Source organism: Vombatus ursinus, unplaced genomic scaffold (genome assembly GCF_900497805.2).
Source record: "Vombatus ursinus unplaced genomic scaffold, bare-nosed wombat genome assembly UNPS02009835.1, whole genome shotgun sequence".
In the NCBI taxonomy this organism is placed as follows: Eukaryota; Metazoa; Chordata; class Mammalia; order Diprotodontia; family Vombatidae; genus Vombatus; species Vombatus ursinus.
The window spans coordinates 21,024,686-21,051,722 of record NW_020949613.1 but is presented as its reverse complement, the minus strand read 5'-3'; the positions used below and the strand labels follow the sequence as shown (position 1 = coordinate 21,051,722).

General features: G+C 34.3%; 1 protein-coding gene across 1 annotated transcript in view; it reads right to left on the bottom strand.

Moving 5' to 3' along the window:
• RIMS1 (regulating synaptic membrane exocytosis 1) overlaps positions 1 to 27,037 on the bottom strand; it is a 695,579-nt gene that overhangs the window by 105,122 nt on the left and 563,420 nt on the right. The window contains exon 29 of the mRNA XM_027852913.1: positions 17,696 to 17,862. Coding sequence (XP_027708714.1) covers positions 17,696 to 17,862 — 167 coding nt within the window. The remainder of the gene's footprint in view (positions 1 to 17,695; positions 17,863 to 27,037) is intronic.

Below are 27,037 nucleotides of genomic sequence, written 5' to 3'. Positions count from 1 at the left end.
TAATGACAACTAAAATTTACATGGTTTCTTATATGCTTTTCTTGATAAACTTATTATTATGATATCACTTTTAATGTGATATTTGTGGCTTAAAAACATCAGAACCACACAGGAAGACCTATGTGAAGTGGTGCAGAATTAAATAGAACGAGCAAAATAATATATACAATTGCTACAACAACGTAAATGGAAACAACATTTAGTTTTCTGAACTGTTTTTCCCCCTCTTTTTCATTCTTTGTCATAAGGGACTACTCTCTGGGAGAGATAGGGAGATAGATACATTGAAAAATTTAGGTAATGCAAAAACAAGTATCAATAGAAGTTCATTTGAAAAGACTTCAGAACCGTAGGATTTTGTAGTCAATTTAGGTATTTGAAAGGAGAAAAAGGATATTCTTGAAATGAGTTGAAGTAGCAAGAATGTTCTAGTTACTGGTGCCAAGAATCCTGCTGCTATTCCCTCAGCCAAGCTATTTTGCTTCATGAAGGTTAATTTGAATTTAATCTTTTCTTTTCTTTTCTTTTCTTTTTTTGCAGTGAAAGCAGAGACTTTCACTTCTATTTGATATTCACCAATCTAAAGCTTGAATGTTAAAGGGCAGAGTAAAAAACTTTCCTCTGGTTTAGTTTTTCTATACTAGAAAGGAGGTGTTCATTTCACCATATTTTCAAAGAATAAGAATAAATAGTCCATATTAAACTTGACAGTAATTCAACTCATATTTCTTACTATAGATATTATGGAATCAACTGCAGATGTGACACATTATTTCAACTGAAAGGTTTTTTTTTTTCCTATTAAGTGAGTATCAATCCATTTGAGTTAGTTATAACATTCTTCTGCATTAAGAAAAATATTCTTAAATAATAAAATAGTGGGGAAATAAATGACATGTTTTACCTTGAGAGTTTATTAGGAGTTATTGCAATTCCAAAAATAGAGCTAGAGAGATGCAGGACCTCTTTTCAAAGACATTTTAATCATAGCAGAAAAAAATTATATGCTGTTTAACATCAAATACTTAATGCTCTATTTTATAGTTCATCAGACAGGTGGAATATTTATTTCTCTTTTTGGAAGAATCAAAAGTGTTTAGGTAAGATATTTTAATTTTTGAATTATATTATTAATTTTAAATTTAATAAGGATCATTAGTGGTTAGAAATTTTGTCAATATATGACTATATTATCATTAAGGCTAAAAGCTAGAAACGACCATGGAGATTATCTAATCTACCTCCTTCATTTTATAAAAAAGGAAAATGGGGGCAGCTAGGTAACACAGTGGATAGAGCACTGACCCTGAAGTCAGCAGGAGCTGAATTCAAATGTGGCCTCAGACACATAACACTCACAAGCTGTGTGACCCTGCATAAGTCACTTAATACCAATTGCCTCAGCAAAATTTTAAAAAAAGGAAAATGAGGTCAAATGTGACGAAAACAATTGCCTAAAATTATACAAGTATGAATTATGAACCCAGCTGAGATGGGTTAGTATTAACCAGATCCTCTAACTCTGAATTCACTGCTGTTTATATTATATTAGGTGTATAGTATATTCAGTTTTTAGGCTGAATCATTTGTAAATGAGTCAAAGATGTAAAAATATCATAAACAACTAGAGACATGTAAACGTGATACTTCAGGACAAAATATTAAATACATTCCTGTAGTATATACAGATTTTTGGGGTGTTTTAGTTTTGAACTGCACTGGATTAAGAATAAGGGTAATTTTTCTCTAACCACTCAGAATAGCTCATTTTGGAACTCTACCAAGGCCAGCCTTGAGCTATCCTGGTGGTGAATATAAATGCATCTCACCTGCTATATCTAGCTAGTCCCAGACTATACTTCCCATCTCATCCAACCAGCTTTGACAGTCCTCTTACCATCTGCCTTGCTATCCCAGGCACGGTCTCTTCCCCACTCTGTTTAAGCTCTAGGAGCACTAATCAAACCAATGCTATCATTGCTTCTGGAAGGTGTATAACAATCAACCACCCTATGGCACTATTCGCTATTCCTGTGACTCTCCAGATCCCCTTTCCTGGTTGCTACCCCATTACTTCTCCTATTAGAACATAAGCTTCTTGAGAGCAGGAACTGTCTCTGTTATATTTGCTTCCCCAGTTCCCGGAACACGGTATGTGCTAAAGAAATGCTTTCTTTGTTACCTATTTAATGCATTGCTATGACAACAATATCTATGTCTTTCCCAAAGTCAGCAGCAGACTTTGACAGAACTAAATTATTTTTTCTTAATTTTTTCCATTTAAAATTTTTTTTTAATTTATGGAATAAAACAGGCCTTTCCATAACATAATATAATAAAAAGATGATTGCACAGGAAACTGCAAATTATTACATACAACTTGATATTACTTTTAAATATATAATAAAGTTATTGTGTAAATTTTCTCCTCCCCTCCCCCCAAGTGATGGCTACTATTAGACACAAATATATACGTGTGTATACACACACACATACATACACACATACACATATCTATATACCTATTATACACACACACACACACACATATATATAATCATTCTATACATACTTCTTTCTATACATATTTTCTCTGGATGCAGATAGCATCTTCCTTCATATGTCCTTTATAATAATTAAATAGAGCTTTTATAAGCAATGATAAGTATTCAGTTGAATATTTTATCATTAGTGAGACAATGAAGCATAATTGAGAGAGAGCTGTCCTGGAGTCAGAAAGAAATGGGTTTAAGCTTGATCTCAGACACATATTGCCTGTGTGACTTTGAGCAAGTTACTTAATTTCTTCAGCTCTCTTAAGAATATAAGTTATAAAGAAGGTGCTAATCTGAGTTAGTACAGAGTTCCCTATAAGAATGAAATTATATGTACAGTCTCTTTCTCTACATACATACCCACAGACACATATACACACACATACCCATTCATTGCCCATCCCCTTCTCCCATATATACACACATATCTTTTGTCCTCTGGCAAAAATAGATGTTTTTTTTTTTTAAGCAAAATGCTAAAGCCTTTATGCCCTTCTATATGTGCTTTATGTTTGTATCTAAAACAGAATCTAGAACATAGGCTGTTCGTACATAAAAACATCCAAATGAAGAGTGAAAAATTCAATTAATCTTTTAAATATGTGATGAGAAAATTTCCAAACGATACAAGAATTCATTTCTAAAAGATCTTCAATGGTTTTCTATTGTCTCTAGAATGAAATATAAGTCCTTACTTGACATTTAAAGCCCACCACAATCCAACTTCCTTTTACCTATCTAGTTTTACTTCATAATATTCTTCTTAATGTACTTCCTTTTCCTGTCAAACTGGCCTGTGCACTGTACATGCCATTTTATCACTCAACTGCATGCATTGTATAAGTCCATCCCGTGCTTAGAATGTATTCAGCAGTCATGACCATCATATAGAATCTCTCACTTCTTTCAAAATATAGCAGCTCAGGTGCCAGCTCCCATATAAGTCCTTTCCTCTTTCCCATAGTTCCCAGAAATTTACATTTGCATATGTTGTAATTTGCCAGTGGAATCTAAGGTTCTTGATGTCAGGAACAATTAATTTTTATCTTTCTATTTCCAACATTTAACACAGTCCTTTGTAAATAATTGGCTCTTAATAAATATTTGTTGAATTAAACTTAATTTTTCAAATCTAATCCAAAGAAATGCTAAATGCAGTATTTAAGTAGCTTCAGCTTGAAGTAGCTAAAAGTCGCTTGAATTTGAAATTATGCTTTGAAAGGCCAAAATATCCTGCATAACTTCTCTGGTATAGTTTCTGATAAAGTCAACATAAATACAACAATTCAATATCTGAGTTTTATAAATGATCAATGTAGACACTAACAGTGTGATAATGGAATTTCTAACATGTTTTTCACTTCATAAATTTTTCTAATGTTTCATCTTTATCCCTGTTAGCAATGAAAGCTTTTAAAAATTTATTGATTATGAGACTAGAGACTACACATCTATTTTTGTAACAGCAAATTTTCATTTATGACATCCAACCAAATCACAAGATTATTATATAGCTAGGTCCTCATTAGTACAAATAATGAATCCTGTGAAGTGGTCATATTTGTTCACATTTGCACTATTTGAAGTTGTAATTACTTAAAATATGATCATTGATTCAAATCAAATAGAAACACACATATTGAATAATGTGACCACTTTATGGGATTTATTATTTGCACTAATTAGTCTGATTTATGTAGCTCAGGAGGCTAACTCATGCTGTTCTTCAGCACCACCACTAATTTATCTAATGTCAGAATACAGAGGAGATAGTTGCAAGACAAATCCTAGCAGAGCCATGATCCTAATGAATCTTAGCCAGTGGGAACACACTAGAGGTAGCCAAGTCATGGCTTAAAGAAACAGAGGACTATGGTCTCATTTCCTTTTTATTCTTGGGCCAAAGGCTAAATTATATAATTTGGCCAGAGCAGGAGATTGCAACGCCTTTCTGTTCTTCTCCAGTTCACTGGAGAGGCTGGTATAATGGGGGAAAGAAGCTTAAGGAATAAAAGAGAATAATGCTGACTTCTAAGGGTATCCATTTCTGGATAGCACAGGGAACCAGATTTTCCATATGAGGTGATTTATTAGTTGATAAAATACTGTTATCAGTTACCACATCACAACCCTTGACTATTGAGATTAAGAAATTATTGTTAAGAGATCAATATAGGTGACAATCTCCATACATAAAGTTTGGATCTTAAAATAACAGAGTATATCATATTTTTGTATTAAAGTTTGGTGAAATGATATTCCAGATTAATTGAAAATGTAATGAAATTAGTTAAAAGCTTCAGATAAAATTAATTTACATATATGTTGCTTTGTAATACTTGTATTACTTGATCTATATAGGTATACCATACTCAGAGTATAGTCATAGATAATAAAGATAGTGGGAGACTTAAACATCACCTAGTCCAACCTTCTTATTTTTCAAATGAGGAAATTGATGCCCAGAGACTTTCAGTAACTTGATCAATTTCACAAAAGTACTAAGTGTCAGAATGTAGATTTACAATCAGGTCAGGGCACTCACATTTCCACCCTACAAACATGATGTGTGTTCCTTCTATCACGTGTGTGTTAACATAAAAGCAAAACTTGGAATGTCTTAAAAAGTGAAGTCACATAAACACAGATAATAATTACATAATGCCCTTACCTATGGTAACTCAGGAATATTTTACAAATTTTGAATACTTATGAATTATCACAATGAGTTCTTTACATATTTTTGAATAACTTTTACAAATATCTCATGGGCAGAAGTCAAATGAAAAACAGTCACTTGATCATTAATTAAGTCTATGAGAGTTAAATTAGAAGGGTAGTGTTGTGGATAGAGCATGGAGTTAGGTGGAGTTAGGTGGATCTGCATTTAAATTTCACATTTATTTCTTATGTGATTTTGAGCAAGTTGCCTAAATTTTCTGGGTCTCATTTTCCTCAACTGTAAAATTGTGATAATAATGCCCACCTCACATAATGTTGTGAGGATCATAAGAAATAATCTATATAAAGTTTTTTCCAAACTTTAAAGCAATATATTATTGTAAGCTATTGTACCTGACATCATTAAAATATATTTATCAGTAACAGCTATTTAATTGTTTTCTTTCTTAAAATATTTATTCATCTTATGATGACTTGAAGTTTTGTTGATATATGCAGTCTAAATTTTATACCATCAAAAATTTCCATAAATTTATGAGTACACTCAATTTTAGTAGACCAGCATAAACAAATGAAAGAATATCTTAGTAGGTCACAGTGAGACAATTTATAACTTTGATCAGAACTCATATACTTTTAAAATATTACCACTTCCTCCCCTTGCATTCACTTTGTGCACACTTCTTAAACTTCTAATAGAGAAGATAATATATATAGGAGAGATAGAGATGGAAAGGAAGAAGGGATATTTGTGTAGGGGGTTGGTTTGGAAATGACAAGGGAATGTTATGGTGGCCTGCTTTTAGGAAAGATAATATAAGAGATTACATTTCATAGCTCAGAGTCATGGGAGTAGAGTTCAAGTTCTAGAGGGAAGAAGAGTATGATGGCCAGAGTAGTTAGCATTGCTTAGAAATGATCAGGAAATGCAACTGCTACTATGATACAGCAAGTTTCATTTTTATTTTTATACCTGTAGTATCTAGTATCATTCATGGTGCTTAGTAGGAATTTAATAAATACTTACGGATTCATTGAAGGAGTTGACCTAGGGGTTCTCAAAGATTTTGCCAATGAAGGGCAAATTTTAACAAGTTCTACTTTCCTGGAAAGGTTTCAAGTGTAGTATGTTTCCCAACCCCTTCATCTATTTTCTCTGACTCTAAATCCAATATTTTTTCAAGTATATCATGGTATATACTGGAGCAGGGATGCCAATGATGAAGGCAGAACCCTAGCCATCCCAGGTCCACATGGCATAGACAAAAGAGCTAACTAGGATTGGGATCAAGAGTCATGGGTTTGAGTCCTGGCACATTTTGGTCACTTTAAAATATTTGTTGAATTGAATTGATGAAGAAAATACTTAGAGATGTTAATAAATATGGTTTGTTCAAGGGACAGTTAGGAGACAAGCTTAACTAATTCAGTATAGTATAGTTAAAAGAGCACTGATTTGTTGAAATATCATCTGGACTCCTGGTTATCTTTGGCACTTACAACTCTGTCACCTGAGCCAAATCACTTATTCTACATAAATGTCAGTTTCCTCAATTGTGAACTGGGACCACCTGCTTAACTTACTTCACAGAGCTGTGGTGAGGTCTAAATATGGCAATGTGTCTGAAAGAAGTATGGAAACGTCTAATGCAATGCAAGTTATGACTATTGCTATTTACAAAGGTATAATACTGCACATAGTCAATAATGCTTCTCAAAATATAAATGAATGCAACATGAAACAGTGGAATTTATTCCTCCTCCTCCTCTTTTTTTTCTTTTGACTAGACATTTCTGAAATACTCAGAAGTTTCTATATATTCCATTGCCTCACCTCAGAAAACCTTTTTGAAACTCTTGATCCCTCACTTCATTTTTCTATCCTTTGACTATCCAAGTCTTTTCTATGGGTTTACATAAATGTAGGGGAAAAGACACTTTATAGCTCTGGGGGAAAAAAAACAACTTTAACTCAAATTCATTTTAATGGGCTTCATTATAGTGAGTTTGAACTGTAGCTGGAATTTTTTTCAGCTTATCAGGCTGAACCAGTAGCATGTTTATGAAATGGAAGTCAAGTAGAGTCATTTTTTTAAAGAAATAGCAGATGCATTTAACACGTAGACAACACTGCTGTTTCAAAATGAGCAAATAACACAGATTCTAGGTTTAGATGATATAGAGGCTAAATAGGAGGGAAATCAGCATTTGGGGAGAAATGGCAAACAGAGCCAGGTCAAAAGATTACACATTAGTATGGTTTTGAATGAATATGGATTTACTGAACTATCTTACCAAAACAAGTTCTATATTCTCTTTCACAAAATTAGGATGCTGATGGTTCAATAGCCTTATGCTCTCTGGATTTTGCCATCTGGAATAAACTTCCTGTCTCTCTCTACCTCATCAACCCTTTTCTTCACTGCCTATAGTGTCTAATTTCTTACTTCCTCTGCATTCAAGGGGATTTTAGTCTGATATAGGTTATTTAACTTAGATAAATTCTTGGAAAATCAAGTGACATTGTACATTTGTAATGTATTCTGTTTCAAAATCATGCAAACTTTTAGTTAAATGGCCTTTTTGGAGCATTTATGTATTTTTTCCAGCCAATCTAAATTCTGATTGGTATTTCCTCAATAAGTGGTGATAAAAGAGTTTGGCTGATTTTTTAACAAACATACCAGAACTAAAATCCAAATAAGTTTTGTGCCTTAAAAGTTGTCTCCACAGGAGGCAATATACTTATAACAACAGCATTACCATTGCTCAAAATATTTTTGAATTTCTTTTTTGGAATAGTCTTTAGATCTTGAAGCATATTCATTTACATACATACACATATACACATACACGCATGCATGTATACAATCGTACATATGTACAATTTTTAGCAACTAGATAGCTCTGTGGATAGCACACTGGTCCTGCAATCAGGAAGACCTGAGTTCAAATCTGGTCTCAGACTTTTACTAGCTGTGTGACACTGGGCAAGTCACATAACCTCTGTTTGCCATAATCTACTGGAGAAGGAAATGGCAAGCCATTCCAGTATCTTTGTCAAGAAAACCCCATGGAGGGTATTGGCACGCTATGATCCACGGGGTCAGAAGGAGTAAGACATGACTGAATGACTGAACAACAACCTATCATGATAAAAACAAAACAAAATTAGGTCTTTTGAATATGCATTTGATTTTAAAAAAAACACCAAAATTAATTTGGAGTATGTCTATAAAACAAGATGGGTCATCTGGCAAAGTAAAATATTGGAAATAGATTTAAAGTCATAGCTTGATTTTAAAGTCTGGATCTGTCATGACCTGTGCAATGTTGGGGAAGTCATGCTACCTCCCAGGGCTTCAGTTTTCTCATTTGCAAAATTAGAAAGTTGAGCTATATGATTGTTAAGGTCCATTATAGCTCTAAATCTTTACATGAATAATATTTTTTATACTCATTGTAAAAATCACTATACTTTAAAGACAGCCATCTTCAGAATTGACTAGAGTTCTAATTGCAACTGTGCATTATTTAGAAAGAAAAAGTAGAAAAAAAAGAAGGAAGCTTTTTTTTCTAATTGAATAAATAACACAGGATATATTAATTTTTCTAGAATTCCATAAGAAGTGTGTAGCTATTTCCCTAATCAAAAATAAATTGCCAGTGGATATTAACAACAATATTCAGCCAAGATATATGGTCACCCCATATACACATATGTATAATATACATTTATCATGTATAGAATAAATATATATGCATATCAGGGATAAGGTAAAACAGAGGAAAACATCTCCCACTTTCAGATGTAAAAATTCTCATTTGTCTGTTCATTCAGGAAAAAATATAATCACAAAACTAAAGATCCATTTTTCTGCCAAAAGACTGCTTTCTGGGCACTTATACTATCTAAACTAAAGAAAAGAGGATCACTGGACCTACATGAGATAATTTTTCTTTTCTTGGGTTATAGAGTATATGATTATTGGGGTTCCATCTATAATTTTTTTATTTATAGAGCTGACCAGAGAGTAGGTATTCAATAAATACTTATTATTTGATTGGTACTTGATTAAAACATTGACACTGAATAAAGTGGCTTAATTATGCCCATGTACAATTTCTTTTGAAATGAGCATCAGATGTTTTCCTGTCACTTAAAAGCTTAGGCTTTTAAAAATAAATCCTCATAAGCATGCTTGGTAGAGAATAAATGGAAAAAAGGCAGATCTTAAACAGTACAAAAATACTTTGTAATGGAAAATTCCAACTTATCAAAAAATCTCCTGAAGATATAGAGAAGTGTGTGTGTGTGCATGTGCATGCATCATGTTCTTAAATATGAATTTTATTATTATTATGTCTTAAAATAGTAAGCACTATGAGCTGCAGTGTGTCTACAGTACAGGCTCCTGATGTTGTCAACTTGGAAAAGAAGTACATTCTTCTTGCTAATCACAGATCATTCATCATGCCACGTTAGAGAGAAGGTATAAACAAGTTGGCTGTTGCTTTTGATCTTAAACCAAAACTGTACCTTGAAATGGTTGAGCTAAGACACACTGAGGTCTGTTTTAGTCCCTAAACTCTGTTGGAGAAAAAAAATGCTAAATAAGCATTGCCTATTGGCAGACTATTCTGGAAACGGGACCAGAAACTAAGCTATCGTTCCTCCTGGGACGGAGAGAGTTATGGTTACATAAAAATACAATGACGTTTACTACAGTTCTCCCAATTCCCCCTACACAAAAAGACCTCAAGCAATTAATTACAGAAATTATCTGTCTAATCCTAGTACATTCTGAGCTTTAAAAGTAGCTAAGAGAATTCATAGCTTTATTATTTCATCAAAATTAAAGCTCCAAAAGTTGAGTGGTTTTTTGCTTTGGTTTTAAATGATCTTTGTGGCTACTTGGTGGCATAGTGAACATATTTCACCATTCCCAAACATACCTTTGCTAGTACACTTAGCCTTTCCCATATTTTCACCTATTGGAATGCTACTGATCCTTCATTGGCCCACTCGAACCATTAAATCCTCAATGAAACCTTTCCTTATAACCTCAGCTCCTCTCTTATGTGACCTCCTCTACTATGCTGTTTCTATTTTGTTTGCACTGAGAGGGACTTTAGAAACTATCTAGTCCAATGTATTCATTTTATGAAACTAAGGTCTAGCTATGTTAAATAATTTGTCCAAAGTCATCCAGCTAGCTACTCAAAGATCTTGGGCAAGAATGTAAGAAATTCTTATTCCAAGACCTGGAATGGTCACCCATTTTGGGGAAGACTGAACAAATTATAGTATATGAATGTAATGAAGTACTATTGTAACATAAGAAATAAAAAGAGGGTGTTCTTTTCTCATCCATATCATGTTCCCTCACAGGAGGTACCTCCGAAGGTCCTCTACTCTCTTCTCTTCTCTTCTCCTTTTTATTCTGTTCTTTTTAGTGTATGTATATATACATGTATATATGGTGTATATATGTGTGTGTGTGTGTGTCACACACACACACAAACACACAAACTCAGTCATCAACTCTCGTCATTTCTCCTCTAAAACACATCTTGCATGTGGCATCCTTCTCACCACTCCATTAAGGTCCTTATTATCTCTGATTTGGACTATTAGAATAGCTTCCTAATTGCTATTTCTGCCTGATCTCTTCCTATGTCAATCATCTTCCACATAGGTGTCAAAGTAAGTGTCCTGAAAGTGTAAGTTTAGCATTGTCACATCCTTTTTCAATAAACTAATTAAAGTGGCTTCATGTTACTTCCAGGATCAAATAGAAACTCCTCTGTTTGGCATTAAAAGCTCTTCACAACCTCTTACCTCTTATCTTTCAAGTATTAGCATAAATCATTCTCTTCAATATACTTTATAGTCCAGTCATACTATTCTTGCTGTTTTGTACACAAAACACTCCATCTGTCGTCTTCATACCTTTTCACTAGTTGTCCCCTATGGCTGGAATGAATTATTTATTCATTTCTGCCTCCTGAAATCCCTGAATTCCTTCAAGATTGTGTTCAAATGGCATAATCTACATGTAGATGGATTTTCTTGGTTCCCTCATGCAGCCGGTGCTGGAGCCCCACCCTTCTCCCTCATCAGAGTTACCCTGTATCAGATTTGTGTATTGTATATACCTATCCATTTATGTTGTCTCCTTCTTTTGAATGCAAGCTTCTGGAAGACTTTTTTTTCTTTGTAATTCCTGTACTTAGCATAGTATCTGGCACATAGTAAGAACTTAGTAAGTGCTTCTTGATTGATTGATGCTAAAAGTCAATGCAGGATTGAAGCCATAGGGAATATCAGTAGTGGATGAAACACCAAATGTGATTTTCAAATATCAAACTTACTATTCTGCCTATATTTCTTTGAAACTACAGTCATTAGGAATTTCTCCATGGCCATTAGAATTGATCGTTTCTAGTGTTACTTGTTTTTAAGATAACTGATTTTATTTCAGTTTCATATATAATAACCTGAATCATTAAAACTGTGGTGCTAAGTTAAAAGATCCTTACTCCATCATTGCATACCTGACTTCTCTTCTTATCTATATCTTGACTGGGGCAGCCAGGTGGCACAGAATACTAGCCCCGGAGTCAGGAAGACTTATCTTCCTGAGTTCAAATGTGACTCAGACACTTACTAGCTGTGTGACCCTGGGCAAGTTACTTAACACTGTTTGCCTCAGTTACTCATCTGTAAAATGAGCTAGAGAAGGAAATGATAAACCACTCCAATATTTTTGCTAAGAAAATCCCAAATGGGATCACAAAGAGGCAGACACAACTGAAATGACTAAACAACAAACATTTCTTAACTAAAATTGGGAAAATATCCACAAGAAAGCGTTTAAATAGAAAGAGGACTAAGAGAAGACTACATTAGCCATTGCAACTTGTACTAGAGTGGATCATGTCATTTCTGCCTTGCTGAATTAGGTGCTAGAAGTGACTTGTCTAGGAAATGTTACTTATGTTGCCCTACAGTTTGGTGATTCGAAGGCTCCTACGTATGATTCCATTCTGAAAGAGGACTAGATAGGGACTTGACTTGTGATTTCATTAGTAAAAGTTGTCACTTTCTTCTCAACTTATAGCCTTAGAAATTTGTCTAGAACATTGAGAGGGTAAATGACTTGCCCAGGGCCAAACAGCTAATAAGGGTCAGAGGGAGGATTTGAATAAAGATCTTCCTGGCTCTGAGGTTAACACTCCATCAACTATACACCATACTGCCTTCATTCTGAAATGGAGGCACTAACTTAATTACTTGTTATATGTTACTGAATAATTATTATAATGGCGTAGTCATGCTTTTGTCACAATAGTATTATCTAGGGAACTAAGTGGTGCAATAGTTAAAACCTTGAGTCAGGAAGACCTGACTTCAAAGCTAGCCTCAGACACTTTCTAGCTATGTGATCCTGGGAAAGTCCCATTACTTCTCTCAGCTTCAGTTTCCTCAACTGTAAAATGAGGATAATAATAGCACCTACCTTCCAGGGTTATCATGAGAATAAAATTATTTCATATTCGTAAAGCTCTTTGCAAACATTAAAGTGCTATATGTAAGCTGGCTGTTATTTGAGTACTTTCCTTCATATTTAAGGACAAAAGATCAATTTCTTGTTACCTTTTCCTTCCAAGATTTGTCATTTCATTGATTTTGAATTCCTATTAATTCTTCATTTCATATTTATTAAGGGAAATCCCCTAAAGTCATTAATACAATCTATAAGTAATTGCTGATAGTTAACTATGATACTAAAGACAAATATTTCATGCTGGAAGAGATGAATGAAGTTGATGAATAGGAAACCACATTTCCTGTGTTTATACCTACATGACGTTTTTAAAAATTATGAGTCAATGTTAGGCTTATGAGAAACTTGTTTATATGAAAATACACTCATAATAATCAATTAGAAGATGATCATTACATGGGACAAAAGTAAAAGTAGTTCCTTCTCATTGCAAAGGGCAGTATACTCACAGGAAGTATTAGCTAAAATGGACTATAAGCTTCTAAACTACAAAAATTAAGCAGCTGAAAGAAGTGGAGACTCAAAAGATGGAGCTAACCTTTATCTCAAATCATCAGCACATGAATGTCTTCTTTTCAGGTATTCAAATTTCAACTTCTCTTTATAGTGCCCTGACTCATTCTCTTCCTGATCCTCTACTTCCCATGGTCTTTTTCCGTCCTTTCTTTTTACATTTTTGCAGATTTCTAAGGACTGTCACCTTTCTGAAGTCATGATATGGAGTCATGAAAAGTGAAATGTGGACAACTCAAACAGCAGATGATAAATATTACCATTGCTCACTCTAGATTTTTTGGGGGTATACTAAGGTTATACATAACTTGATATGGCTTTGAATATCAGTAATTATGACTAGCAAGTATATATCAAAAGTACACTTATTTGTTTTTTATTCTAGACAAGAATATCGCATAGTCTATGTAATAGATCAAGAATGAGCATAAGAGAGTAATGCTAAATCCTCACTTCATCTATCCTGAGGACACATGGAAAGTTATTATTCAGATTAAGCAGAAATTAAAATATGTTTAGGAAAGATGATTGGTTACGTTTTTAACTTCACAAAGTTCTTCATTTTGTAAACAGAATACAGGTTATGTTTCAAACAACAGTTCCTGAATTTCAGTTTCCTTAGCAAAATAAAAGTGGGGTTGGCTGGCAAATAATTGACCTTTCTTATTAATGCTGGAGTCAGCAAATGGAACCTTAACGAAAAATCATTGTAATTTACATAATAGTAAGAATTTTTAAAAGTTTCAAATGTCCTAAATCTTAAACCCAAGTTCTGATATCTCTAAAACAAAAAATAAATTGAATTCATATAAAGAAAATCTTAATGGCATGATAGAGGTGGTTATGGCTCAGGTCATTCTTTGTTTTCCACTGAAAGGATTATAGATGTAGAGTTGAAAGGGATGTTAGAGGTCACACAGTTCAAACCTGTTACTTTGTAGATATGAAAACAGAGACTCAGAGAGATCCAGTAACTTGCCCAAAGTCAAACAGGTATAAGTGGCCGAAGAGTTTTAAGATTTGAGCCCATGCTCTCTGATTCCAACTCCTTTGCTTTTCCTCATGAGAGGCCAGTGTTTGACATGTGTTTGTAATATTGTGGGATGACCCTAATCAGTGGTTCTCTGGCTCAAACCAGTAGATTAGAATGAGAAATATCAGCTTTATTCTACCATAGTTTTTACAAACATAAGCTAATTAAGTAAACCCCTTTTTGTTATAGAAATCTGTCAAACTTCAGTAAGAGTATATAGCAGGACCCAGCAAGGAAACCTCTGATTTGCTAAACTGAAGCTTGAAATCAAACTATGCATATCCTTTGATCTAGCAATACCACTATCCCAAAGAGATTTTTTTAAAAGGGAAAAATATTTATAATAGCTCTTTTTTGTGATGACAAAGAACTGGAAATTGAGGGGGCAACCCATTGATTGGGGAATGGCTGAACAAGTTGTGGTATATGATTGTAATGGAATACTATAGTGCTATAAGAAATAACAAGCAGGGTGATTTCAGAAAAAAAAAGGGCATACAAGAACTGATGCAGAGAGAAGTGAGCAGAACCAGGAGAATGCTGTGCATAATAACAGTAATATTGTACGATGATCAACTGTGAATGAATTCAGTATTCTCGGCAATACAATGATCTAAGATAGTTCCAAAGGACTCATGATGAAAAGTACAACCCTCCTCCAGAAAAAGAACTGATGGAGTCTGAGTGCAGATTGAAGCATACTATTTTTGACTTTATTTTTTCATGGTGTGTGTGTGTGTGTGTGTGTGTGCGTGTGTGTATGTTTTGTCTGTGTTTTCTTTCACAACTTAAGTAATATGGAAATATGCTTTGCATTATTATAAGATTTGTACTATCTTAAGGAGGGGGAGGTAAAGAGAGGGAGAAAATTTGGAACTCAAATTTTTTAAATGAATATTTAAAATTGCCTTCACATGTAATTGGGAAAAATAAAATATTATTTTAAAAAACAAAAAAAATAATCCTGAGCCTTGACAAGAGTTGTGATGTCATGAAGATACTCTCTCCACTAATGCAGATTAGAACCTCTCTATGCCACAGCAGACTTTTTCTATGATTGAAAACAAAAAAAAAATCAAAAAGCTATTCACTGCCTATTGGTCAAGGTATTGGGGATAATTCCTGGGGATAACTGAAATGTTCCCAGATGACACACACATATACACCTACAATTTATTGCTAGCCCATAATCCATGTGATCTCTCAAATTTAAACCATGTATCATAGAAGAGAAAAATACAATAAAGAATGAATGATGCTTCCTATATAAATATAATTGTTGTAACCAAAATCAGAAAGAGGTTAATATATGAACTGGTAGATCTAAGCAGTTTATGCACAGGAGGAAAAAAAATAATCCCTTTATTGGTGCATACTTGTTCATAAACTATCAAGCAATCAATGGATTTTTACTGTATTCTATTTTTTGCTTAAAATATGTAGAAAATCTGTCATGATATTAAGTGCAGATATCAAACAAGTACAAATGTAAGTACAAATCTAACCTTAAAACTTAATTATGATTTTAAATTTATACTTAAATTAGAAACTTTTTTTATAATTGAGTGGGGAAAACCCTCTCTGTAGGAAAGAGAAGATAAAATCCTGAGTCCCCACTACATAGAGCCAAGTCTTTGTTATCTAAATGAAATTTCAGATTTGTTCTAAATTCCTTTGGGTTAGTCCTTGGCAAATCTTTGCCAATGAAACAGTTTTCTATCTTATCAACCACATTTCTAGAATGGATAAAGATACTTACCTTCTCCCATGGGGTAGTTGTGAAGAACGTATTCATTTTGTGAACCTTAAAATGCTAGATATATCTAAATTAGCATACCTAATAATCTCCTTGAGAATGAGATTATTTTTCCTTTTTATTCCCAGAGCCTATTATAGAATTTAATTCATACAAAGTGGTTAATAAATCCTTGCTAGAATGGACTGGTTGAATGCTTAATATTTTGTTGGCTTATAAAAATAGCTCTCCCATATTGTCTTCACAGACAATAGTCTAGGATATGATTGGGATTTCTTTTTTAATCTGCAACTAATAACTTTTTGTCCAACAACCTTTAAGAATATATTTTGTAATAACGTGAAGTTCTTATTTTTAGCGATTAGAGAAATTACAGTCAAAATAAGTATAACACAAAAACTTTTTTTTTCCTCAGCACACTATTACAGAAGTTGCCAATTGAAACACATTGCTGAGTAAGCTGAATAATTAGCTCAAATTTATGTGGTGCTTTGTGATTAATGAACAGCTTTCCTTATAGCCACCCTAGAAGGCAAGATCATAGATTTAGAATTGGAAGGGACTTTAGGGATCACTGAGTCTAGCCCTTCCATTTTACAGGTAAGGAAACTGAAGCTCAGAGACCTGCAATGACCTGCCCATGATCACATAGAAGGTAGAAGAGCTAGGATTTGAAACCAGATCCTTTGTCTTAAAATTCAGTACACTTTATCTTATACCAGGATGCTTGGCAAAGACCAAGAATAAAATTATTTTATAAACTAGTTTATAAATTTCTTCAGAAAAGAATTGGTCATGTCCTATTGTTATTGTATCTCTAGAGTCCGAGGCAATAAATTGAACACACAAACATAATAGATGTTTGCAATAATGAGTGACTGGATTATTATCATACAAGATTAGCCTGCCATGTATTTTGTCCTAGTGCTTAAGCCTGAAAAGCCCTTCTTTCTCCCCATCTCCCACAAAGGGAAATCAAGCAGTAATGATAATGGGAAGGGGGTGGTTTTTCAATATGTCACCCACTGGTGTTCTTTAGTGAGTTGTGGGATTTTGGTGCATTGAATAAATGTCAATTGTGTGTCATTATCTTCCAAGTTCCTCATTCTTCTCTCCACAGGGTTTTGGTGATAGTAATAGTAACTAGGACATGAACTCAGATCTTCTTAACTCCCAGACTGCCCTTTTTCTCTATTAAAACACTCTTTCCCTTTGAGCGGATTTAAGATGGGCAAAATTTAGTCAAACTGATCAGTTACTATCAAATAGAGTGCCATTCGACCTGTATAACTATAGACAGTCAATGACCATCTGATCTCAATCACATTACTTTCGCTAGAATGACATTTTTTTTTTTTTTGCTGCCTAGTCATGCTTTCATTTCCAAGTTCTCAGGGTCCCAGGGTCAATGAACAATAAAATACTAACTTTCTCTAAAGACAGTGAAGAAGAGTTACTAGAGCTTTCAATCTACTTCCTGACCAGCTATTTGAAAGCTTATTAGATCTTTTATATTTTTTCCCTTTTTCTTTTTCACCAAAAAAGTAGATCCAGGACATACAAAGAGCACAGATTGGCAACTCACCTGATTCTACCCCTGGGGCGCTCAGATTGCTCTGACATAAAGCTTGTGCTGCTGAGGCGTGAGGCACTGCTGGTTCGGGAAATGGCTGACACATCACTGACATCACTATCTGATGATTTGGCAGAGACGTTATCACAGCTTCTGTATTGATCTTTATGAATGTTATACTAAAGATTAAAAAGAAGAAAGTGTGAGAACCATTATCACACAGATATACAAGGTGAAGAGTTAGCCAAACCCCAACATATGCACAAGTACTTTTGGAAAGACAAATTGGGAAAAGTTCTTTAAACAATCTAGAGCTAGGTCAACAAGCACTGGAGAATAGCAGTCTCCAAATGGCAATACTATTGCAAAAGCCTGCTTCATAAGGATCTTAGAACTGTTTACAAATGAATATTAAATAAGGATTTGTCAAGACTGAATTAAAAGGCAGGCATTCAGAAATAGGCTGCTTAGATAGAAAATTCACAGTATCAGAACTAAATAATTCATAAATATGCTGAAAGGCAGTGCGGGATAGGGGATAGAAAAGTCCAGCCTTATAATTAGGAAGAAATGGGCTCATATTCTGTTTCTGACACCTATTAGCTGAATGACCATGGGTGTCACCTATTTCTTAATGACCCCAAACAACTCTTTAAGCCTTTACATTACTTACCTGACTCTGAGATGCACCCGTAGAGGGAGGTTCCCTTACTGAAGACATTATAGATCCTTTACCCCTCCCTAACCCATCCAACATCCTCCCCTCCAAAAAATCCCTTGTACTCTAACAACTGCAAGATGGTTTTCCTCATCTATGATTGACAGTGCTGACCACATTTCAAAGGCTTTTTTTCAGTGTTTTTAATGCTTAGTTCTAAGACATCTCCTAAACCTACTCTCATGTTACTTTTTCTCACTACCTAATTTTTTCATGGTTCTCTGCCCTTGACTATTTCTCTATTATTCTCTAATGTTTTCAGAGGCTATATATTAATGATCATTGATTTAGAGGTTCAGGGGCATTACAAATCACCTTATCTAGGAGTTCTTCATCTTTTTTTGTCATGGACCCCTCTGGCAGTCTGATTAAGCCTATGAACCCCTTCTCAGAATAACACCTTTAAATGTATAAAGTAAATATGATTACAAACCAATTACACTGAAATACAGTTACCAAGATATAGATTTTTTTAAAATTCACAGTTCCTACGTTAACAACCTGTGATTTTGTCCAATTTTCTCATTTTTCAGAGGAGGAAATTGAAGCTCAGAGAGGGTTATATGACTAACTCAAGGTCACACAGGTAGTAAAGGCAGAGCCATAGCGTAAATTCATATTCTTTGACCCCAAATCCACAACTCTTTTCACTGAACAAATCGGAATACTTCCTCCAAAGATGCAGATTGTGGCATCTCCACAATGTAGTAGACTAAATTGGGAGTTGATGTGTCCAAAAATAAAAGAATAAGTCTCAACTCTTGACAGCCAAGTAACAGGTGAGGGGTCTCTCCAAATTCGTTTAGACTTGTCTTCAGCCAATTTACAAAATCTGTCACCTGGCCTAGATATAGATCTTCAAAGCTTTTTTGATCTTGTACCAAAGGTTGCCCTCTGCTGTTCAGAGAGGTTTATCTCCAGAAGATTGGCCATCATGTTTTTTAGTCATGGCAACTTTTTAAACATGGAACAAGATAATAGTAATCTGTACTATTAGATATATCATACATGCTAATTATGATGTGTGCTAGCAAGGGCATTGCCTACACTAAGGAAAATACATTCTTTGAAAGTATTTTTAGCCCCCAGCATTTCTGAAACAGTTCTCCTACCAACCATCACCCACCCTTCTGTCTATTCTCCTGAAAATATTACCCTTTACAATAAATACTGGGCTAAAAGGCAGGGATGTCTAAACAGGTGTGACTTTGAACAATCTGGTTTGTTGTTATTTAGTCATTGTTCAGCCGTGATTGACTCTATGATCTTTTTTGGGTATTTCTTGGCAAAGATATTGAAGTGGCTTATCATAGTTACATTTTAATTAAACCTATATTTTCAGGTGTGACCCATGAGCCTTATAATTTAAGAAAACAAAATGTGGTATATATTCTACATAGCATGATATAAATGTATGCAAATTTTAAATATTTACACATATTTCACATGTATTGACATATTAAGGTTTCATCAAAACTTGTAAAATAGTTTAAGCAGAAAATAAATCTGCATTACAAAGAAAACCTTAAAATATGTCTTCCTTCTCCTTTTCATTTTCTTTATTAGTAAAATACTACTTACACTTTATTCCTAATATTTGGAACTTTACTTCTAGGGCACCACATATTCATTTACCTAAAACCCAACAACTTTCATGCCCCCATATACTTGGGTAATTAGCTTTATCTTCTAGAAGTTTACTTAATTTTATATTTTAAGTATGAAATTTTCAGCTTTAAGTGAGAGGCAGGATGGTGCAGTAGAAAAAGAGCTAGTCTCAGAGTCAAGGAGAGCTGGGTTCAAGTCTTTCCCATGACCTACCAACTGTTCGACCCTGAGTCGAACTTCTAAATATCTCAGGTAACTCTTGAAGGATGCAGAAAAGACATCTACTGGCATGGGTAAAGGGAGCTCCTTATCAGAATTTCCCAACACTGATGATATCACAAGTCTTGTTAAAAAATTACAAGAGAATTAAAATTGATAGTGTCTGGAAAACATATCCAGTGTGATCCAAAAATATGGTTTTAGGAGCAGCTAGGTGGCACAGTGCATAGAGCACTGGCCCTGGAGTCAGGAGGACCTGAGTTGAAATCCAGCCTCAAACATTTAACATTTATTAGCTGTTTGACCCAGGGCAAGTCACTTAATCCCAATTGCTTCACCAAAAAAAAGAAGTGTGGTTTTAAAATTTAATATCCATGCTGTTACCAAAAATGATTAATTCCATGCAAAGGCACATTAATCAACTTAATGCTTTAGAAAATCTTTTAAATCTTGCAAAGACTCTTTTGCTATTGTAAAACAAACCACAGATGTTTGAACCTGTGGTTATACATGCATAATAAAATAATTCAAGTAAAAATGTGCTTTTGTCTTGGGTATCTGCATATTTTGGGCTGAACATTTAAGTCTATTTTTTTCCCAATTGGCATAATTCTTTACCTTACTTTTTAAACGTGTACATAGAAAGAAAGGATATGTATACAGAAGCTAAATGTGAGAGAGCAGTCCAAATGGCATATCACATGTCTGATGGATGAATTGTTTATAAAAATATATGTTGGATCAAAAGTTGGAAAAATTTATGATTTACAATCTAAAGAAGAACAGGCATTGTGGGTGTAAATCAGAAGTTTTTTTTTTTCAAAAGCATATCATTTGCTACTATCCTCCCTCTGTAGTAGGGTTCTCAATAACATTAATAGTAACAACAGCTACTAGATATATACACACACACATATGAATATACATACACACACATATATGTCTTATTTTGTCCTCAAAGTATTCCTGTGAGATGTTCCCATTTTACAGATGGGGAAACTGTGGCTGATATTTTAAGTGATTTGTCCAAGGACACACAGATAGTGAATATCTGAGGCCAGATTTGAGCTCAGGTCTTCCTAACTCTGAGTGCATTGCTATATTTACTCCCTCCCCCACTTCCAGTTGCCTCTAGAGATTATTTTTTGTACATGGCACAACCAAAATTCATCCCTGGCTATTGAGGAACCAGAATGATTCCTACCATACAGGCCTTCCTGCTAGAAGGATGCTATATAGACACATTTTTGTATGCATGGAAAGCATTTACTTGAACTGAAGGAAAGCCAGATTCCTGCCTGGAATGGGGAGCTGTCCTATGAGAATTTTCTCTTGTACTTTCAAATTAGCTATTATCTTTTAAATCCTATATGTTATCTGTACGTTTCCCCACCACCTTAGTTTTCTAAAACTAAAATACACACACAAAAAAAGGATAGATAAAACACAAAAGAACATTTTTCCCTTTAAAATATGAAGAGCTCAAACAGCGTCCCCCCAAAAAAGTCTCTCTGTTGTTGGTCAGTTGTGAATTGGATGTATTTTGAAAGTTCATATTTAAGTGCTATCCAGGGATGAGGCAATATGTTCACTTACCAACACCTAGTGTCTCTGATGTATCCTGTGTGGTTCATGCAGGCAAAAGGGACCTAAGACAGGGGTGGGGAACCTGCAGCCTTGAGGCTACACATGGCCTTGAGGACCTAGAGGGCTACATGTGGCCGCGAGGCTGTAGGTTCCTCACTTCTGCCCTAGAACATCTACCTATAACAGATACTATGGCTTCTAGCAATGCCTCATTCAGATACACCTTACTAATATTGATAACTCTAATATAAATCCACGTAGCCTTTGAAAATCAAAAGATAATACAATGAGGTATGTGGTAGTGAATGAGAAAAATTCCTTGAATAAAAATATTATAGGACTATAAGAAATCCTCAAGCTCCCAATATTCCCAGATAGGCCTACAATATTCTGGAAAATGGGTGTTAAGTAACATCTTACTCATGTTTATCATTGTAATTATGTAATTTTGGGATACTGATTATTCATATCATGCCTAGAAGGTTGGTTAGTTAGGAGGTTAATTTAAATCCTGCTTCACACACATACTAGCTATGTGACTTTGGGGAAGCCACTTGGCATATTAATGTTCTTAGACTGTTTTCTTAGAACATTAGGCCCCTTGAGGGGAAATAACTTTCCCATGATAACACAACTTTCAAGAGGCAGAGAGGAGTCTTGAGCCTGGTTTTAACATTCTTACCACTATAATATATGGTCCTCCATTAAAAAAAGTAATTAAGACTAATTAATATACAGTAGCAATATATGAAAAGCATAGTGAAAATTAGCTTGAATCTCTTTTTCTAGATAAAAGAAATAGATATACTCTTTAAAATGAGATTTCTGAAGTAAAAGGTACATAGAACAGCACTTAATTTCACCACAGTACCTAGGCATTATGGTTAATTCATCCCAGACACTGTTACCTGGATAGAAAATCAATAAAAGAAATGAGAGAAAGAGATTTTAAGCCCGGAAGGCATTCAAACTTCAATGATAATACACTTGTACAAGTATTTAAGAGAAATTTACTGCTATTTTTTTTCTTATCTCTAGATCTTAACAATAAAAGACCAGCTTAATACTATTTAAAGGAGCAGTATGTCTTCATTGATTTCTGGAATTGCCCTTAGAAAATCTATGCTGTATTCAATAGCCATAAAAAGATATATCCTTTAGGTTATTATCATTATTATTATTTTGTTAATGAAGAGTCTCATTTAAACTCTGTTTCTCTCTTATAAAAAGGCAACATTGCTCCTTCAGAAATATTAATTAAGCTGTTAAGATGCAGCTAAAGGGAAGAGATGATGGCCAAATTCAATATATCTAGCAGTTATCATTCTGTTGGTTCTTAGTTGTAGTTCTAATAATAGGGACAGAGAGGTGGCTTTTTAATAAAGTGTGGAGTTTAGATCCAGAAAGAACTGAGTTTGAAGCCTGTCTCAGACATTTTCTAGTTGTGAAATCTTAGGCAAACCACTTAGTCTCTTTGTTTAAGTGTTGTTATTGTTGTTGTTGTTGTTGTTTTTTCCACCTGTAAAAGGAGGGGATTTAGATTTAGTGGCTTTTAAAGTGCTGTACAATTCTATGTCTTTGATATTAGATAGGATAAGCAATGTGCTGGTTATTTCACTGGTTTGAGATATCCCAGGTAAGGGATTTTAATTTACCAAGACAGATTAGCATCTTCTCTGCAATTTATAGTCATAGAGAGTTGCCAGGAAGACAGAGATTAGGTAACTTGCCTCCAGGGTCATGTAGCTAAGTATGTGTTTCAGAGGCAAGACTTGAACTAATATCTTCCTGACTTGAAAGCTGACATTCTATTTTACTTAGCTGCCTTACTGAGAAGAGATTACACTTATTTTAAATAAGTCAAATATAAATAATTGTTATAATAAGAGAAAAAATTCTCAAGTTTTAGATGATCAATAAAACCAAAATGAAACAACTCTTGAAATTGTGGGAAAAGCTAAACTTCCTATTGAAACTATGTGGTTAAAAAGACTTAGGTAGAAGGAGTCTTGGAGGTCATCTACACAATACAATGAATCTTAAAACTGTGGATAATGGGGATTTTGAATAGATACTTCTGTCATGTGATGTAACATGTGTAATGAAAAATATTTGTAAAAGTTAAGCCAAAACCCTTTATGACACTAGCAAAACTATGAAACTACAAAAAAAAACCCTTACTTCAAATATCTAGATATAATAATCACTGTTCTGTACAAGAATTTCTATATAACTTTTCTTTTCATTAGCAAACAAAATAACACTACAATTCGGAATGGGCTCCTTAGGAGCAAATCATGCTGGGCTGATCTCATCTTTTTGAAAGGGTTATTAGAAGGGTTTTCCACAAAAATCTTACTCTAATGCCTCATTGTGCCATTGAGTTGATTGTTAGCTCTTGAATGCTTTGTCAGTGGAATGCAAGCAAAGCAGACTTTGATAATCTGGTAAAAGCAAAGCATTTAGCATGGTTCCAGTGACAGACCATGTCAGCTTAAGCTAAGCATGGAGAGGCTCCTCATTAGCATGTTGGCTACAAAGTGATAAATTCTTTGGCAATGTCAACCCATGAAAAAAAGAAAAATACAAAATTGCACCTAGGCAGATGTAACTCCCTTATTCTTCTACAGTCAATAGTTGTAGAGTGGCAGAGGGTGATAAGAATGATGAAAGTCATTGTACTATCAACAAATGGGAATTTCGCTGTTCACTAAATATACACTCTTTATTTGACAAGTGAGCTGGTATCCTACTTAGAAGAATAGCAATATACCTTCACTGGCATGCATACTATAAATGAAATCAGAAGAAGCTAAAAACAGATGCAGCTAAATTGCAGGTAAACAAAAAGGAAATAAAAGAATGCATGTTGGACATAAGTAGACTTCAGCATTCTCACATGCAACAAGTGAGTAAATGAACCTCTTGAAAAACATGAATGAGAAGTCTATGTGAGCTGGTCATATAGTAGGAGAGGGTAATGATGCAAGGACAAAAATTACATTGGTATGCATGAAATATTTCTTAAAATGAATTCACTTATATTAATTAAAAATTTAAAAAAATAAAAATGAATTCACTCATGTTGGGTAGATCCTCTGGTGAAATTATGGAAGGGCACAGATGAGAATCACATAGGGCAAAGCGATATGAATAGTACATGTTTGGTACCAGAGGAGAGTGGCCCCTGTTGGAGATGAATCCATTGAAGTATAATAGTAAGTACTGAGAGGCCTACAGAGTGGCAAATAAATGATGTTCCTATATTTCTGTAAGATATTTGATATTTTAATAGACAAGTGGATAATGTAGACCAGATGATCACACAGTTAGCTAAACTTTAGATTGACTGACTAGATCAAAAAAATATCTAGCTTCTCTAGTAGGTTGTCTCAAGGCACTTTCCTTGGTCAGCCTCTGTTCAACATGACTGAGAGCTTTAAAAGTAGGGATAATAACATATTAATGAATGACAAAAACCTAGGAGTGACAACTAATGTTAGATGTCAGTATTTGGATAAAAAAAAGATATTGATGAAGCTTAAACAATGGGAAGTCTGAAGCCAATAAGATGGAATCTAACATGGATAAGTGAAAAGTTCTACAATTGGGTTTAAAAAATCCACAAACAAATATAGCTTTGTCAAAAATATCCAATGAATTTACTGTCATTCAATAATATAACAAGAAAAAAAGGAAAGTTATGTGATGTCTGAGGCATTAATATTCGGTAGAGCATCCAAAACAAGGAAAAGGACAGTCTTGATTCACTCTACTTTGGTTGGAACACAGAGTGTTCAATTCAATTTCATAAGTGTTTTCTAAGTCCTAAGCTATGTACTAGGTCCTGTACTGGGAACAGGATACAAAGCCAAGAATGAAATAGTCCCTACCCTCATAGAGCTTACATTCTGTCAGAGGTGATGCTCATTTTCATGGATCACATTTAAGAAGTACATTGAAAAGCTAGAGTAACTCCAGGTAAATATGAGTAGAATGTTGAAGGATCATGAAACTGAGTCATATAAGAAATGGTGAAAAACCTGGGGATATTCATCCCAGAGTAGAGAAGTCTTGGGCAAGACCATAATAGCTATCATCAAATGTTTTGAATGGTTCTTATATGGATAATCTTCAGTTAAGTAGACCTTTTTTTTTTTTTGGCCAGAAGGTAAAACTAGGACCAAATTGGTAGAAGTTACAGGGAGACAGATTTCAAAACAGTATAATAAAGAACTTTCTAAAAGACCTGTCCAAAAAGAGAGTTGCCTCGGGAAAGAGTGAATTCCCCACTACTACAGGTAATTTTAAGTGAAGGCTGTCTGGACAGTACTGAGAGATATTGCAGAAGAGATTCATGTATTGGGTAAGAAATGAACTAATTGCCTGTAGAGTTTCTTCCATCATTGAAATTCTATTATGGTATAGAAACTAAACATAAGCTGTATGAATTAAATTTACTTTTTAAAAATGTGTTGGTTTTAAAATTATGTTGAGCTGTCAATTTTTTATTTTATTAAAATAATGAGTCATGAATTCATAGGGTGTTAGAGCTCAAAGGGAACATGACACCCACCACAGTTACTCAAAGGAGAAAACTGAGGCCTGGAAAATTTAAATGGCAAGTTAGATCACACAACTGATTCCACTCAAATAACATAATAATTCATACCATAAGATGCTTTTTAAGAGTGGTATTAAAAAAATTGGAGGTAATATGGTTTGAAAAAATATTTTCAATCAATTAGAGAGTACTAAATTAGTATGCCTGAAATAAGGTAATGCTAATTTTAAGACATGCCAGAATATTTTATTCAGGGTGTATTTATGGGAATACAAGAAAAGGAAGTAATAGGCATTTCTTAAGTGCTTACTATGTGCTAGGTAAGTGCTTTACAAATATCTCATTTGAGCTTCACAACAACCTTGGGAAGTAGGTGATATTATTTGCCCCATTTTACAGTTGAGGAAACACATTAGTAGAGGTTAAAAAACATAATATGGGTCACACAGCTAGTAAGTATCTGAGGCTGGATCTAAAATAGGGTCTTGCTGACTCCTGATCCAGTGCTCTTACAGGCTACAACAATCCATTAAGGTGGGACAGTGAAAAAGGAATTGGCCAATTAGCCAAAATACATGATTTCTACTCCCATTTCTTTGACCAACCATCTAAGTGAATTTGACCAGTTGTCTAATCTGTTTACCTTGGATTTCTCATC